The sequence below is a fragment of the Nyctereutes procyonoides genome, unplaced genomic scaffold (assembly GCF_905146905.1).
Source record: "Nyctereutes procyonoides isolate TBG_1078 unplaced genomic scaffold, NYPRO_anot_genome, whole genome shotgun sequence".
Taxonomy (NCBI): domain Eukaryota; kingdom Metazoa; phylum Chordata; class Mammalia; order Carnivora; family Canidae; genus Nyctereutes; species Nyctereutes procyonoides.
Genome location: NW_026575140.1, coordinates 41,985,662 through 42,003,145, shown reverse-complemented (window position 1 = coordinate 42,003,145; position 17,484 = coordinate 41,985,662). Strand labels below are relative to the sequence as shown.

Here is a 17,484-nt window from a genome sequence, read left to right as displayed (position 1 = left end):
GCCCAGAAGCAGAGGTGATCCAGGGCCTTCCCCATGATATGCCAGATTTTTATCCATTTCTAGGTGATGAACATTTGGATCCTTTCCAGTTTGGGGCTGTTAGGAATAATGCTGTTATGAACATTTGTGTACATGTCTTTGTGTGCATATCCGTTTCTGTTTCTATTAGGTATATACCTAGAATTGGACTTGCTGAGTCATATGGTGTCTCTGTTTTTAATATTTTCCAGAAACTTCTAAATTCTTTTTAAAGTGGGTGCACCAAGGTAACCTGGGTGGCTCAGCGGTTTAGCACTGCCTTCAGCCCAGGGCCTGATCCTGGAGACCCAGATTGAGTCCCACGTCGGGCTCCCTGCATGGAGCCTGCTTCTCCCTCTGCCTGTGTCTCTGCCTCCCTCTCTCTCTCTCTCTCTCTCTCTCTCTGTCTCTCTCTCTCTCTGTCTCTATGAGTAAATGAATAAAATCTTTAAAAAAAAATAAAAAATAGAGTGGGTGCACCACTTTACATTCTCACCAGCAATAAATAAAAATTCTCGTTTCTCAAATCCTCACCAACATTTGTTATTGTCCCTTTTTTACACCTCGGTGTAGAGTAGTATCTCATTGTGGTTTTGATTTGTATTTCCCTGATGTCTGTTGATGTTGAGCATCTGTTCATTTGCTTATTGACACATCTTTTTTGTATGTCTTTTTTTTTTTTTTTAAGATTTTACTTATTTATTCACAAGAGACACACAGAGAGAGAGAGAGGCAGAGACACAGGGGCAGAGGGAGAAGCAGGCTCCATGCAGGGAGCCCGATGCGGGATTCGATCCCAGGACTCCAGGATTACGCCCTGGGCCGAAGGCAGGTTCTAAACTGCTGAGCCACCCAGGGATCCCTGTATGTCTTATTTGGAGAAAAGTTCATTATCTTTGCCATTTTAGTATTGTTACTCATCTTCTTGTTATCAGATTAAAAGAATTCTTTATATATTCTAAGTACAAATCCCTTATCAGATAGGTGATTTGCAAATATTTTCTCCGATTCTGTGGAGTATCTTTTTGCTTTCTTGATGGTATTCATTTGAAGTGCATAGGTTTTTAATTTTGATGAATTCCAATTTATCAACTTTCTTTTATCACTTGTACTTTATTATTTTGTACATATAATATCAAAAGCATATGCACAATTAAAGTATAATAAAAGAAACAATAATGTATCTACCTCCCAGCTTCAGAAATAGAACATTGCAAATTCCTTGGAAGTTGCCAGTCTGCCTTCAGTCCAGTCCCTGTCTCCACCAAAAATGACCACTGCACTCAATTTTATTGACTTTTCCTTTTCATTTTTAAAAACTTTTCTTAGGTAAAACATACTATATATTAAAAAGTACATGGAACATAAATGTACAAATTTACAAAATATTGTAAAATGAACACCTTTGTAATCACCACTGAGGACAAAATATAGAACATTGGCTGCCTCTCAGAAATCTTTAGCATGCTTTTCCCCACCACAGCTATCCACCACGCCACCCTCTATCCTAATGAAATAATTGCTTAATTTTGCTTATAGTTCTACCATTCAAGTTTGCATCCCTATATACTGTAATTTAGTTTTTTGTTGTATCTTTAATTTTCTTCCATGTTATAAAATGTATAATTTACTGATTTTCATTTTTCTGTGTCATTAAATTGTCTATCCATTCTATTCTCAGATGTATGAATGTCTTCTGACCTTTGGTTATTTCAAATAGTAATCCTATAGGTTTCTTTACATGTATCCTGTGTGTGTGTACACTTTTATTTCGGTTATTTCCTAGGAATAGAATTTACTGAATCATAGGGTATGTATCTTTATACCATATATACCCAGGATTTCCAAAAGGTTTGTCTCAATTTGTTCTTTACCTGCAGTATTGAAAGTTCCCATTCCTTCACATGTTCGTCAGCATTTAGGTTTTTCAGACTTTAAAATTTTTATCAATCTGGTAATTTATAGTTGTATCTCATTTCAGCTTTCACTTTCCTGATGCCTTATGAGAGTACACACTTCTTCATATACATACATGTTGGCTATTTGAATTTTCTCTTTTGCGGTTCTAGAGTTTATTGCCCATTTGCCATTTGATTGTCTACTTTTGTTTATGATTTGTATGAGTTTATATGTTCTGGATCAAACCCATTGTCAATTATAGGTGGTTCAGATATTTGCGTGTGTGTGTGTGTGAGAGAGAGAGACTTGCTTTTATCACACACTTAATGGTAAATTGGGTGATTAGACTGTCTTATTTAAACAAATTTGTTGATCTTTTCCCTTACAGCTAGTGTTTTTTGTATCTTTAAAAATTATTTCCCTATTGCAAGATTTTGAAGAGATTTCCTATGCTATTTTTTTAATGCTTTTTTGTTCTTTCATATCTAATTCTAAAATCTACCTGAAGTTTTTTATAAACAGTAGAATCTCGGGATCCATATTCATTCATTCATTCATACCATTTATTAAAAGATTATTTTGCCTACTCTTCTGGAGTATTACTTCAGTATAGTCTATCATGTAGAAAAAGTCCTCATGCATATAAAAAAATTTGTATTTCTTCATACATCTTAGAATCAGCTTAGGATGTTCCACTAAAGTAATTAAAAACCAGTGAATTTGTGGGGATTTTGGTTGAGATTATAATGAGTCTATAGATCAATTTTGGTAAAAATTGATATTTTTACACTATTAAATCTCCTCATCCTTGAACATGATAAATACCCTTATTTTTTAGGCCTTCCATAACACCTATGAATATATAAGCTTTTATAATTTTCACCAAAGAAGCCTAGTACATCTTTTATAAATATATTTTTATTTTTTATAATATCATAAAATTATATATAATACATATCTTATAAATGTCATCTTTTTCAAAAATTCTTTTTTCCAACTGTTGATTAATTTTTTGAGGAACTAGAATTAGTTTTATACAATGATGCTTGTTTTCAGCAGAATTCCTAAATTTATTTAATAACATATGCATAGGTTTTTTTCTACATACACAATCTTATCATCTGTGAATAATGACAGTCTGTTCCTTACTTTCAAGTTCTTTCCATAACTTATTTTACTGGCTAGAATCTCCAGTATAGTTATTGCATACAAGTGATGATAGTTGGCATCCTTAAAGGAGGAAACCTGTGACATTTCATTCTTACACATAGGTGCCATAGTTTGGGGGAGATTTTTTTTTTTTCTTTTTTTCTTTTTTTTTTTTTTTTTTGCTGTTCTCGTATTATGGAACTCCTCTTTCTGTTTCTGGTTCACTAAGAGTTTTTTTTTTTTAACTATGAATAAGTGAATTTTATCATGTGTTCTTTGCATTCAATGAGATGCTTGTGTTAATTTGCTTTTAAATCTTTTACTGTGAACCATTTCAATTGATTTTCCGGTGTTAAACCTACCTTCAGTTGCCAAATTAAACTGTCTTTTTTCACAATTGTGTTTAATGGATTTTGTGTGCTATAATTTAAGATTTATGTATTTTGTATTTATGCTTATAGGTAAAATTACTTGTAATGTTTTTCTCATAATGTTCTTTACAGGTTTTGGAATCAGGGTTAAATTAGCCAATTTAAATTTAAGAGGGACTTTACCCTTTTGTTCTGTTCTCTGCAAGGACTTTTTTTAAAATTGGAGTTATTTCTTCCTAGAATATTTGGAGAACCTGTGGGTGAAGCCATCTGTACTTGGAATTTTCTTTTTTGAAAGTTTAAAAATTACGGACTTAATTTCTTTAATAACCATAAGACTGTTCAAGTTTTTTACTGTATCCTTTTACACTAGTTTTTGTAAATTTTACTCTAGTAGAAATTTATAGAAATTTATTGGCATAAAAGTTCAGATATTTTCTATGATCTTTTTAAAGTCTATACCATCTGTAGTAGATATAAATGGTTTCATTTCTGTGACTGGCTTGTTGTACCCTTTGTCTTGCATGAGTCTCAAGAGAAGTTTGTGTGTATCTTTAGTCTTTGTAAAAGACCAAGTTGGAAAAAAAAAAAAAAAGACCAAGTTGGAAGCATGTTGATCCTCACTTTTGAATGTTTATCTTCATTATTTACTGTCTTCTCTTTTCTTTGGGTTTATATTGTTCTTACCTTCTTAAAATGGATACTTAACTCACTAATTTTTATTGTTTCTTCTTTGGTACATATTATAAGCCTGTACATTTTCCTTTAACTATTGTTTTAGTTACATGTCACAGTTTGTGTGTAGCATTTTATTATTCAATTCAAAAATATATCCAAAGTGCATTATGATTTTTTTTAGACTTTTAGGCTGTACATTTTTGTTTTAAAATATCTAGTCATACCTGAACAGACATTTCTCCAAAGATGACCTACAAATGGCCAACAGACACATGAAAAAATGCTCAACGTCACCTGGCATCAGAGAAATACAAATCAAAACCACAATGAGATACCACCTCACACTAGTCAGAATGGCTAAAATTAAGTCAGGAAACAACTGATGTTGGCGAGGATGCAGAGAAAGGAGAACCCTCATGCACTGTTGATGGGAATGCAAGCTGGTGCAGCCATTCTGGAAAACAGTATTGGGATTTCTCAAAGTTAAAAATAGAGCTACACTGTAATCTAGCAATTGCACTACTAGGTATTTATCCAGAGGATACAAACATAGTGATTGAAGGGACACATGCACCCTAATGTTTATAACAGCAATGTCCACAATAGCCAAACTATGGAAAGAGCCCAGATGTCCATCAACAAATGAATGGATAAAGAAGGGATACACACACACACAATGGAATATTACTGAGCCATCAGAAAGAATGAAATCTTGCTAGTTGCAATGATGTATATGGAACTAGAGAATGTTATGCTAAACAAAATAAGTCAGAGAAAGACAAATACCCTATGATTTCACTCGTGTGGAATTTAAGAAACAAAACAGATAAAACATAGGGTAAGAGAGTGAAAAATAAGATGAAAACAGAAGCAGGTAAACCACAAGAGACTCTTAACTATAGGAAACAAAATGAGGGTTGCTGGAGGAGAGGTAGGTGGGGGCATGGGGTAACTGGGTGATGGTCATTGAGGAGAACACTTGGATATAATGAGCACTGGGTGTTGTATGCAACTGACCAATCACTAAACTTACTGTTTTTGAATTTCGTAATACAGTATATGTTTACTAAATTGAATTTAAATAAAAATTTTTAAATTTTTTTTTAATTTTTATTTATTTATGATAGTCACAGAGAGATAGAGAGAGACAGAGACGTAGGCAGAGGGAGAAGCAGGCTCCATGCACCGGGAGCCCGACGTGGGATTCGATCCCGGGTCTCCAGGATCGCGCCCTGGGCCAAAGGCAAGCGCCAAACCACTGCGCCACCCAGGGATCCCAATAAAAATTTTTTAAAATTCTAGTCATAGGGTGGGGTGCCTGGGTGACTCAGTCAGATAAGCATCCGACTTTTGATTTTGGCTCAGGTCATTGATCTGAGAGTTATGAGATCAACCCCCATATCAGGCTCCATGCTGGCAGGGTGTGAATCCTGCTTAAGATTTGTTCTCTCCCTCTTCTCCTCATCCCCAATATATATGTGTGTGTGTGTGTGTGTGTATAGCTAGGGGAAAATTTCTCATAATTCTATGCTTCTGATTTTGACCTGATTTCATAATCAGAGAACTTTGTGTGATTCAGTTTGTTATATTTTGTGGCAATTGGTTTTATGGTCTTTTGTATAGTCAGTTTTTGCAAATAGCTCGTGTATTTGAAAATGCATATTCTTCGTTCTATATTTGCCCATTACACCTATTATTTAAAATTTGTTGATCTTATTGTTTAAACCTTTTTTTTTCTTTACTGAATTCTGTTTGCTTATTCTAATACCCACCACAATCATGGTTTTTTGATAACTTGTCATTTTGTCAGATTTTGTTTCCTTTGAGGCCTTTGAAATATCTAATTTTAAAATATGTTTTGATGGATTGTACCTTTTATCAATATGAACTGTAATACTTTTTTTCCTTCAAATCTACTTTGTTTATTAGTATAGTTATGCTAGATTTCTTCTGACATTACTTTTTCCATCCTTTTTTTTTATCAAACATTTCTTATGTTTTAAATATTTGAAACTTGTTTTAGATGTCTTTTATAAACAGCATATAGTTAAATTTTGTCTTAAATTTTTAACATTTGTCTACTTTTGTCTCACTAGAGTTTTAAAAATCCATTTAATTTAGTATAACTACATTTAATGTAAATTCAGTGTACTAAACATTTTAATTTTACTTCATATTGTTCCAACCTTTCTCTGTTTCTTGTCTTCTTTTATTGTCTTCTTTTATTGTTTTTTCTTTTCATTTTTTCCTCATTGTTTTTCCTTTTTACTAGTTTGGAAGTAAGCCATACATCCTCTTTCTATTCTTTTTGTAATTGTACTACAAATCACAGTATGCTTATTTAAATTCCACTCTAATTTAATCCTGACCCTTATTTCACATTGGTTAATCGAAGGCTCTCAGAACAGGTTGCCTATTTACCTTTCTCCCTACTTAAATGCTATATTCATGCATTTTTTTATTATTATTTTTTAAAAGATTTTATTTATTTAGGGCAGTCCCCGTGGCGCAGTGGTTTAGTACCTCCTGCAGCCCGGTGCGTGATCCTGGAGACCCGGGATCGAGTCCCACATCGGGCTCCCTGCATGGGGCCTGCTTCTCCCTCTGCCTGTGTCTCTGCCTCCCTCTCGCTCGCTCTGTGTCTCTCATTAATAAATAAAAAATAAAATATTTAAAAAATAAAAATAAAATAAAAGATTTTATTTATTCACGAGAGACACACAGAGAAAGAGAGAGAGGCAGAGACACAGGGAGAGAGAGAAGCAGGCTCCATGCAGGGAGCCTGATGTGGTTCTTGATCCCGAGTCTCCAGGATCACACCCTGGGCTGAAGGCGGCACTAAACCGCTGAGCCACCCGGGCTGCCCATATTCATGCATTTTTAATTTTACGTATCATTAAACCTCAGAAAACATTGCTATTGCTTTTATGGCTATATAAATTTAATTATTATTTAGGTTTGTCTATATTGTTCACCACTTTATTTGCTCTTCTTCCAAATTTGTGACATTTCATAAGAACTGTTTTTCTTGGGATGCCTGGGTGGCTTAGTGGTTGAGTGTCTTTGGCTCAGGTCCTGATCCCGGAGTCCCAGGATCAATTCCCACATTGGACTCCTTGCCTGCTTCTCCTTCCTCTGCCTATGTCTCTGCCTCTTTCTCTCTCTGCATGTCTTTCATGAATAAATAAATAAAATCTTTAAAAATATATTTTTCTTCTTTCTAAAATATATCCCTTTAGAATTTTCTGTGCTGTGGGGATGAACTCTGTTTCCTTGGAAAATGTCTGACCTTCATTCTTAAGGTTTTTGGTTTTGTTTTTTTCTGAAATATCTTCTGAATTTCTGGTTTCAGCATGTTAAGGGCATTGTCTCTCCTGTCTTCCATTTCCATTGCTACTCACCCCCCCCCTTCTTTATGATTATTCTCCTTAAAATTGGCCTTCTGTGGTTTCACTCTGTTCCATCTAGTTTTGAATTTCTCTATACTTATTCTGCTTGGCATTTTTTCGACTTCTTAAATTAGTGGGTCAGCATCTTTCTTCAGTTCTGTGAAATTCTCAACTATTATCTGCCCAAATATGTCCTTTTCTCCATTCTCTCTCCTCTTTTTGTATTCCAACTCAACATACATTAGTCCTCTTTATCCCATCCTCTGTGTCTCTCCTCTTTGTTAACCTGTGCTTCATGCTAGGTTGTTTTTTGTGATTTGTCTTCCAGTTTACTAGTTCTCTCCATAACTGTACCTAATATTACATTAAACTAATCCATTGAGGGATGCCTGGGTGGCTCAGCAGTTGAGCACCGGCCTTCAGCCCAGGGCGTGATCCTGGAGACCCGGGATCGAGTCCCACGTCGGGCTCCCTGCATGGAGCCTGCTTCTCCCTCTGCCTGTGTCTCTGCCTCTCTCTCTCTCTCTCTGTGTCTCTCATGAATAAATAAATAAAAGCGGGCTTCCTGCATGGAGCCTGCTTCTCTCTCTGCCTACGTCTCTGCCTCTCTCGTTGTGTCTCTCATGAATAAATAAATAAAATCTTAAAAAAAAATAATCCATTGAGTTCTTAATTTGGTCATTGTGTAATATGGTTAAGTGAATTTATGTAGATGAATTCACAGCATACCCATGAGAGGCAGTGTAACCTACAAAAGTGCTTGATCTCTTTCTAAAGCCAACACCTTTTGCATTTGAATCTCAATCCTGTTATTTACTGCAAAATACCTATATAATTGCTGTCTTGGTTTTCTTGTCTGTAGGATAGGTTAAATAATAATATTTATGTCTTTGGATGGGTGCAAGGGATAAATAAGTTCATGTGCATGAAGCATTCAATACAGTGAAGAGCACAGTGTAAGCATCATGAAGAATTGGCTGCTCTCATTATCATCATCCCGACAGCAGGGAGATTAGGGTAGTCATTGAGATTATGACCCCCAACAGTTAAGTATGCTAAACTTCCCTTTGTCTTTTCCTCCCAACATCCCTTCCGCTGTTTTCTTCTTACTATTTAGTAGATTTACTTCACCAGATATCAGAATGTAGTATAATGGTGACGAGTCTAAGATTTAGTGTCTGGTTAGCCTGGACTAAAATCGCTAGCTTTTCATTTCCTTACCTGTAAACTGGAAATAACAGTAGTTAATACCATCACATAAAATCATTGTGAGCATTAAATAAGAAAAAATGACTAGCAAAGTGTCTAACACATTTCAAATTTTATTATGTTTTGTCATCTTCCTCATTGTTATTGTCATCCTGTATTCTTGTCTGTAAAACTGAGATGTAATAAAACTTATTTGATAATATTGTTGGAGGACTGAATGAAATAACATATGGAAAGAGCTTAGCATGATGACTGGAACAGTAAGTATGGAATAAGTGGTTTTGTATACAAGTTTTTATTCTTAATTTTTCACTGACATTTCACATACTATTTCACGTACTAATGCAGACTGAAGACTGGAAGCACCCCTACCTTATCTGCTCCAGCAATGGCCCTTGAGAGGAATCTGTGGTGCTCTAAACCTGAGAAACATTTTGTTGCTACTTTTATCCTTATACTGCTTTTACTGAGTGCTTTTTTCCTTTACCATATTATATCAGACATGATGAAAATATCTTAGTTTTAACAGTAGGATCTTTTAGCTTTTTGCCTTGACGTTTTCTAGTAATGTTTATTTATAGTCTACTGGAAGCGCTACCATAAATTAAAACAATCTTTCAGTTCCAGGAAGATTATTAAACTTCAGGACCTTAAGTTTAAGGTTCAAGTTAGGGCAGCCCCAGTGGTGCAGCGGTTTAACGCCGCCTGCAGCCTGGGGTGTGATCCTGGAGATCCAGGATCGAGTCTCATGTCGGGCTTCCTGCATGGAGCCTGCTTCTCCTTCTGCCTGTGTCTCTGCCTCTCTCTTCGCTCTCTCTGAATGAATAGATAAATAAATCTTTAAAAAAAAAAAAGGTTCAAGTTATTCAAGTATTGTCTAAATCAGATGATTCTTTTTTTTTTTTTTTTTAAGATTCTATTTATCTGAAAGAGAGAGCACAAGTGAGGGGAGGAGCAGAGGGAGAGCAGACTCCTCTCTAAACAGGGAGACCAAATTGATCCCAGAACCCTGAGACACTTAATCTACTGAACCACCGAGGTGCCCTTCAGATGGTTCTTTTGAAATACTTGCTTTTTTAAAGCAATTTTTGTTTTATTGCATTTAGAAGAAAACACCACACAACTTCCAAAAAGAAATGGCCATTGATCAGTCTGTCTCATTCTACTCTTTATTTTCAGAGTGGCAGGCAACATACTACCTTTTCAGCAGAATCAAGTCGGAGCCTTTTGATCTGTCTACTTTGGGTGCTTAAAAATGCAGATGAGACGGTTCTACAGAAATGGTTTACAGATCTCTCAGTCCTACAGCTAAACCGGCTACTAGATTTGCTTTATCTCTGTGTATCTTGCTTTGAATACAAAGTAAGTGATCGCTGTGCCATTGCCAAGAAGAATGGGAAAGCAAACCTCATGTGGAAAAGGAAGACGAAAATTTCCTCAATGCCTCTTCTTTTCTAATGTTTAAATTTTAGGGAAAGAAAGTGTTTGAAAGAATGAATAGTTTGACCTTTAAGAAATCAAAAGACATGAGAGCAAAGCTTGAAGAAGCTATTCTTGGGAGCATAGGTGCTAGGCAAGAAATGGTTCGCCGAAGCCGAGGACAGCTTGGTATGTACACAATATCTTCTCCTTCTGGTGAGAATTTTTTCAGTTTCCTTGAATTATATATTATAGTGATCATTGTTGCAAATCTTCCAGGATTCTACACTTTTTAAAAAGTTTTAGAGGGGAAGAAGGGGTAAGGAGCAGAGGGAGGATAGAGAAAATCTTAAGCAGGCTCCACACATGGAGCCTGACATGGGGCTTGATTTCACAAGTCTGAGATCGTGACCTGAGATGAAATCAAGTGTTGGATGCTTAACCGATTGAGTCACCTAGACACCCCTTAAATAGTGTTTTAAATGAAACAATTAACTAGAGTAACCACTTCTCTGTAGGAATTCAAGTTAGAATTCTAAGTAGAGTGAACATATTTCCTGATTTGTTCTAAATAGTCCAGTTTATTCCTTTTGCCCTTGTGTGATTATTAAGTGTTCCTTTTATTTATTTATTTATTTATTTATTTATTTATTTATTTATTTTTAAAGATTTTATTTATTCATTCATGACAGACATAGAGAGAGGTAGAGACACAGGCAGAGGGAGAAGTAGGCTCCACACAGGGACCCTGATGTGAGACTCGTCCCTGGGACTCCAGGATCACGCCCTGAGCCAAAGGCAGGCGCTAAACCACTGAGCCACCCAGGGATCACCTCTGCCTTTTTAGACTTTTTAAAAACAGTTGTAGGTTCAAAGCAAAATTGAGCTAAGAGTACAGAAATTTCTTGTATACTCCCTAGCACACTTGCATTGCCTTCCCCATTATCATCATCCCCCACCAGAGTGGTACACCTGTTCTAATTGGTACTGAACCTTCACTGGCACATCATTATCACCCAAAGTCCATAGTTGACATTAGAGTTCAATCTTAGTGTCTGCATCACTTTTTACTCTTAAAAGTTTCCTGTTTGGCACAATGAATTAATATACCCTGTATTTAAGGGAATATTGTCCATCAGGCTTTAATACAGGGAGAAAAAAAAACATACAGGGAGAGAAACAGGTTAATAGCATTTGAGGCATTGTTTCTAATTCCATATACTGCTACCCATTAGCTGTAGAACCTTGGCCAAGGCACTTAATCTCACTTTCCTTTTCTTCATCCATTTGTGATTGTTTTGAGAACTTAGAAGGTAGTTTAACTAACTGATTTTATTGTCTTTGTAGCAACTGTAAATATTTTGTAAATTCTAAAGTGATAATTAGTGTTGCTGAGAGCTCGCTGGCTTCATCATCTGTGTATATGACGCATGCTAATAGTTCAATATATGTTTGATGCACATTTATATGAATGTTTTTAATGTTTTCCAATAGGCCACAAACACAATAATCATTTATCTATGTAAACTACAGTATCTTTTATATGCTGTACAGTATGTTTGGAATTTCATAATAATACAAAATCTTTGCCTTTGTAATTAAGAGCACCATTTTTCTTCACTTTTGGTTATATACAGTCCACATTGTACTTATGGATTTTCTTTTAACTCCTTTATTGCATACAAGCACCCTCTTAAAAAGTATGAAAATTAACTTTTATTTAGGTCATTTAATTATCACTAAAATCTAATGAATAATCATCCTCACCTTTAAGTAATAGAAAATGAAACTCAAAAAAAAAAAAGATAAGAAAACTCACCAGAGGAAAATAACTTGCATAAGATTATAAACTAAGTGACAGAACCATGCTCTTTTGACTTTCAGGGTGGTTCTGTATATTATACCACAACTCCTTCTAAGATTTCATGTTGAAGAGAGTGGAACTGTTATCAGTGTGTTACGTTTTTAAGCCTGTGGCCTTAGGACAGCTATCTTTGAATATAAGAATTGAAGTTCTGGGGATCCCTGGGTGGCACAGCGGTTTGGCGCCTGCCTTTGGCCCAGGGCGTGATCCTGGAGTCTCGGGATTGAGTCCCGCGTGGGGCTCCCTCTGCATGGAGTCTGCTTCTGCCTATGTCTCTGCCTCTCTCTCTCTCTTTCTCTCTCTCTCTCTCTCTGTGTGATTATCATAAATAAATAAAAAAAAATTTAAAAAAAAGATCTCATCCCAAAGAACTTTAAAAAAAAAAAAAGAATTGAAGTTCTGTAGGTCGAATCTGAAATAAATGTTAATAAACTTATAGATGCAGAGAATAGATAGGTGCCCTAGTATGGGGGTAAGGGTGGGCAGAGTGGATGGAGGAGGTCAAGAGGTACAGACTTCCAGTTATAAAACACATAGGTATACTAGAGATATAATGTACAGCATGGTGACTACATTTCATACTGCATGGTATATTTGGAAGTTACTAAGAGAGTATGTCTTGAGTTTTCATCATAAGAAAAAATTATAATATGTGGTAATGGATGTTAACTAGATTTATAGTAGTGATCATTTCATAATGTATACATATATTGAATCATATTGTGCGCCTGAAACTAATATAATGTTATATGTCAGTTATATCTTTTTTTAATTTAGAAATTGAAGTTCTTAGAAAAATTAAGCCTTTGTGATTCTTATTTACATTTGGACATATAATGTGTATATATACATATTATATATATATGCACACACATATATATGCATATGTGTATATATGTGCATATATATGTTATATGTAGAGCTAGTATATGTATAGTTATATTCTTAACTAAGAGGTGAAAGACAATTTCTTGGGGGAAAGAAATTATTGTTAAAAATGTAAATAGAGGGCAGCCCAGGTGGCTCAGCGGTTTAGTGCCACCTCCAGCCCAGAGCTTGATCTTGGAGACCCTGGATCAAGTCCCATGTCAGGCTCCTTGCATGAAGCCTGCTTCTCCCTCTGCCTGTGTCTCTGCCTCTCTCTCTCTCTCTCTCTCTCTCTCTCTCTCTCCCTCTCTGTGTCTCTCTCATGAATAAATAAATAAAATCTTTTTTAAAAATGTAAGTAGATCTCAGATATCAGATTTGTTAATTGTGTAAATATAGGAATATCTTTTCTTTTGCAAAATTTTTTAAGATTAGAAATTTCACAATGAAAAAAGAGAAATAAGGGAAGGGAGATAAAGCAGAAGAAATATTCCAGACATGTCCTTTATGGTGTGGCAAGTTTGTTTCTCATTACTTTTTAAATTTCTATTTGAACTCTGAATTTTTACCTTTTTTTTTTTTCCATCCTCCCAACCAATTTAAAGTCTCGGGTTTTTCAAAAAGGAGCAGTCATTTTCTAGTTGAAAGTCTGAAATCATGACTGATTCCGTCATTTAAGTGTATATCTCTCCACAATTCTCAATGCCTTTTTCATTTCTGCTGGATTTGAATGAACCACTTCTGTTGCTGCTACCCTTTGCAGCAGCCCCCCACATTCAGGCTGCTTTCCATCCCAGAAACCTTGGGAGAAAGCTCCCATCTTGTCCTGCTTTCTGTGGACCAAAAGAAGTATTTGCTTTAGGATTCTTTCTTATTTTATTTATATATTCAACAAAAACTTGTTAACTTTCAGTATTGCCAGACACATTGTCAGTCCCGGAACATCAAGGGGTGGACAAAATAGGCATAATCTCCATTCTTAAGTAGCTTATATTCTTGTGATCATAAGTGCTATGGGAGAGAAATATAGCCTAAAATTAAGAGGATAGAAAGTGTTGGAGAGGGGTCCCTGGGTGGCTCACTCATCTGCCTTCAGTGCAGGTCATGATCTCAGGGTCCTGGGATTGAGCCCTGAGTCAGGCTCCCTGCTCAGTGGGGATCCTGCTTCTCCTTCTCTTTCTGTCCCTCTTCCCTACTCCTATCTTATCTCCCTCTCCTTCTCCCTCTCCCTTTCCCTCTCCCTCTTCCTACTCCTATCTCATCTCCCTCTCCCTCTCCCTCTCCCTTTTCCCTACTCCTATCTCCCTCTCCCTCTCCCTCTTTCCTACTCCTATCTCCCTCTCCCTCTTCCTCTTCCCTACTATCTCCCTCTCCCTCTACCTCTTCCCTACTCCTATCTCCCTCTCCCTCTCCCTCTTCTCTACTCCTATCTCCCTCTCCCTATCTCCCTCTCCCTCTCCCTTTCTTTCTCTCACTCAAATAAAATAAAAATAAGAATCTTTTTTTAAAAAGAAGTGGCGGGCAGCCCAGGTGGCTCAGCGGTTTAGCACCGCCTTCAGCCCAGGGCCTGATCCTGGAGACCGAGAATCGAGTCCCACATCAGGCTCCCTGCATGGAGTCTGCTTCTTCTTCTGCCTGTTCTCTGCCTCTCTTTCTCTCTCTGTCTCGTGAATAAATAAATAAAATCTTTAAAAAAAAAATAAAATGAAGTGTTGGAATGTTGAGGAAGACCTTTCTGTGGAGGTAATGAATGACTGACCAGTGAAAATTTGTGGGAGAACAATTACATAAGAGGAACAACAACCATTGCAAAGGTTCTAAATCAGGAGCATATATAGGGAGAGTGTATATGCAGAGAACACACACAAAGTAAAGTCTTATCACATAGGGCCTATTAAACTATGGTTTAGGTTTTGAGAAAATCAGTGTTAGAAAGTTTGCTTACATAAAAGGATGTTTGTTTTTTAATATTACATGTAACAAATGTTATTTCTTCTATAACTATTAAACAAAAAGTTTTAATAAACAGTTACTATTGTTTTTTCCACTTGTACTGAGGATAAAATGGGATTTGTAAAGTTAACATTGTGCAGTATTTCTTATATACTTGCAAATATTCGTATAGGTGGTCCAAATGAAATAAAATTTTAAAAATGGTTTTGAAATTTATTTGACAGAGAGAAGCCCATCTGGGAGTGCCTTTGGAAGTCAAGAAAATCTGAGATGGAGAAAGGATATGACTCACTGGCGTCAAAATACTGAGAAGCTTGACAAGTAATATAATCTTCTATTTTATGTTACTGATGGGCTTGTTAGATTTCAAATGCAGGAGGAAAATCTCTAATTTTAGTGTTATTTTATAATAGGTATTCAAATCTTAGACAAGAAAATAGTTATATTTCATTTAAAAAGTTTTTTAAAGTTTTGGGGAAAGAATTTTTCATGTAGAAATTTGTTTCCAACAATTGTTTCTAAATATCCACCTTAGAAATATATTCTGCAACAATTTTTTAAAAGTATCTTGGAGATCCCGCTGATCTAAATATTTCCAGTTTACCAACAATTAGAAATCTAATCTTTGCCCTCTTGGAGCTTAAAATATAATATAGACAAAGCACCTGAGATCATGATCTGAGCCAAAATCAAGATTCAGGTGCTCAACCAACTGAGCCACCCAGGTGCCCTGTGCCCCTGGATTACAGACTTCTTGCTGTGTGCTTGTATGATGGAAGGACAAGCAAATTCCCTGGGCCTCTTTCATAAAGGCACTAATCACATTCAAGAGGCTCTACCCTGATGACTTCATCCATCACCCTCCACAGGCCCCACCTGCAAATACCATTATTTTGGGCATTAGATTTTCAACCTAGGAATTTTGCAGGACCCAAATCTTCAGACCATAGGAGGTATTGAATACAATATAAACATTTAACACTTGTTAAGCTTTAAGTATGTCCACTTTTCTCTCCTCTTTGTCTATTTCTGTGATTATTTTTCCAGGTGTGTTTTGTTTTTTAGAAAGCACAAAACAGTGGGATACTATACTGTTAGTATATCACTTTCATTATTTTCCCCCAAGATTTCATTTATTTATTCATGAGAGACAGACAGAAAGAGAGACATAGGCAGAGGGAGAAACAGGCTCCCTGTGGGGAGCCTGATGTGGGACTCCATCCCGGGAACTCAGGATCACACGGAGCCAAAGGCAGACACTCAACCACTGAGCCACCTAGGTGTCCCAGTATATCACTTTCTTTTGCATTTGTATAATGTACTTTCTCTGCATTTCTCTGTGTTTTAAGGAAGTCTTTTTTTTTTTTTTTTGGTGTTTTTTTTTTAATTCTTTTTTGTTTATTTATTTATTTATTTTTAAATTCTTTTTTGTTTAAGCCGTCATGTTATTGTCATGTTTCTTTACAAAATTTTCCTGGTTTGATCTTTATATATGTATTTCCCAATTTGATTCTATGTTGTATTTTCTCAGATTTCGTTTAGAAGATATAAATTCATGAACTGTTCTATTAAGAGGTGGTAATAAAGATTCAGAGGCTGGAACATCCAGAAACTTTGAAAACTTAGCATTTTATATGTTCTTGTAATTCTACCTTGATTTATGTGTTTGTCTATGTCAATATAGTTTCTATGTATTGCCAGTAAACAAATATCAGTTTTACCCTTTAAAAACCACTTTATTGCATCAGCTTGCTTTATTTCTAATGAGTGATTCAGTCCAGAGTTTCAGGGAAGAGTTAAATTGTTCCTGTATCAAAAATTTTGTAGCAGGGATCCCTGGGTGGTGCAGCGGTTTAGCGCCTACCTTTGGCCCAGGGCGCGATCCTGGAGACCCGGGATCGAATCCCACGTCGGGCTCCCGGTGCATGGAGCCTGCTTCTCCCTCTGCCTGTGTCTCTGCCTCTCTCTCTCTCTCTCTCTCTCTCTCTCTCTGTGACTATCACAAATTAAAAAAAAAAATTTGTAGCAAAATTTTTTGTACTTTTGATACAAAAATATTGAGTATTAAGATAATAATTTTGAAAAAATAAGTACTTTTTTCTTAAATAATAAAATTGAAAATCCTTGAAATGGTATGATGAACACTAAACATTTTGAGTATTGCTTTACATGAAGCAGTCCTAAATACAAACCCACATAGCACCACCTAGTGTCTATGCCATTCAGAATAAAACAATGTGCTCGTGTGTTTGCTACATCTTTGAAAGTTAAACATTTATGCTTTCAGTGGTATTGTGGAACTCTGTAATGGGGTGAAAAAATCTGTACTGACATAGTTGACAAAGTGAAGGGTAAAAGAAAACACTTCTTAATGTATGAAATATTACCTTATATCCTCTTATAATTTTTCTTTCAAGCAAATATTGTAAAATGGTTTTAAGTTGTTTTTTTTTCCTATGTATCTTTAAGTCTTTTTTGAATAGTGGTTCTGTTGGCCCTTTTAAAAGGTAAATGTATTTTCTTAAAATATTTTATATTAGATCAAGAGCAGAGATTGAGCATGAAGCACTGATTGATGGAAATCTGGCTACTGAAGCAAACTTAATCATTTTGGATACATTAGAGATTGTTGTCCAGGTAAAAACACAAACAAGGAATTTAAAGTATA

General features: G+C 35.8%; 1 protein-coding gene across 3 annotated transcripts in view; it reads left to right on the top strand.

Annotated features, from left to right (window-relative positions):
- The window catches only part of DOCK7 (dedicator of cytokinesis 7), a 223,800-nt gene that overhangs the window by 163,375 nt on the left and 42,941 nt on the right, over positions 1–17,484 (top strand). For 2 of the 3 annotated variants that reach the window (XM_055304934.1, XM_055304933.1), the window contains 4 exons: positions 9,893–10,075; positions 10,186–10,321; positions 15,041–15,137; positions 17,357–17,453. In XM_055304934.1, the coding sequence (XP_055160909.1) occupies positions 9,893–10,075; positions 10,186–10,321; positions 15,041–15,137; positions 17,357–17,453 (513 nt within the window). Of the gene's footprint in view, positions 1–9,892; positions 10,076–10,185; positions 10,349–15,040; positions 15,138–17,356; positions 17,454–17,484 lie in introns of all 3 variants that reach the window. The other variant, XM_055304932.1, reaches the window with a different exon arrangement.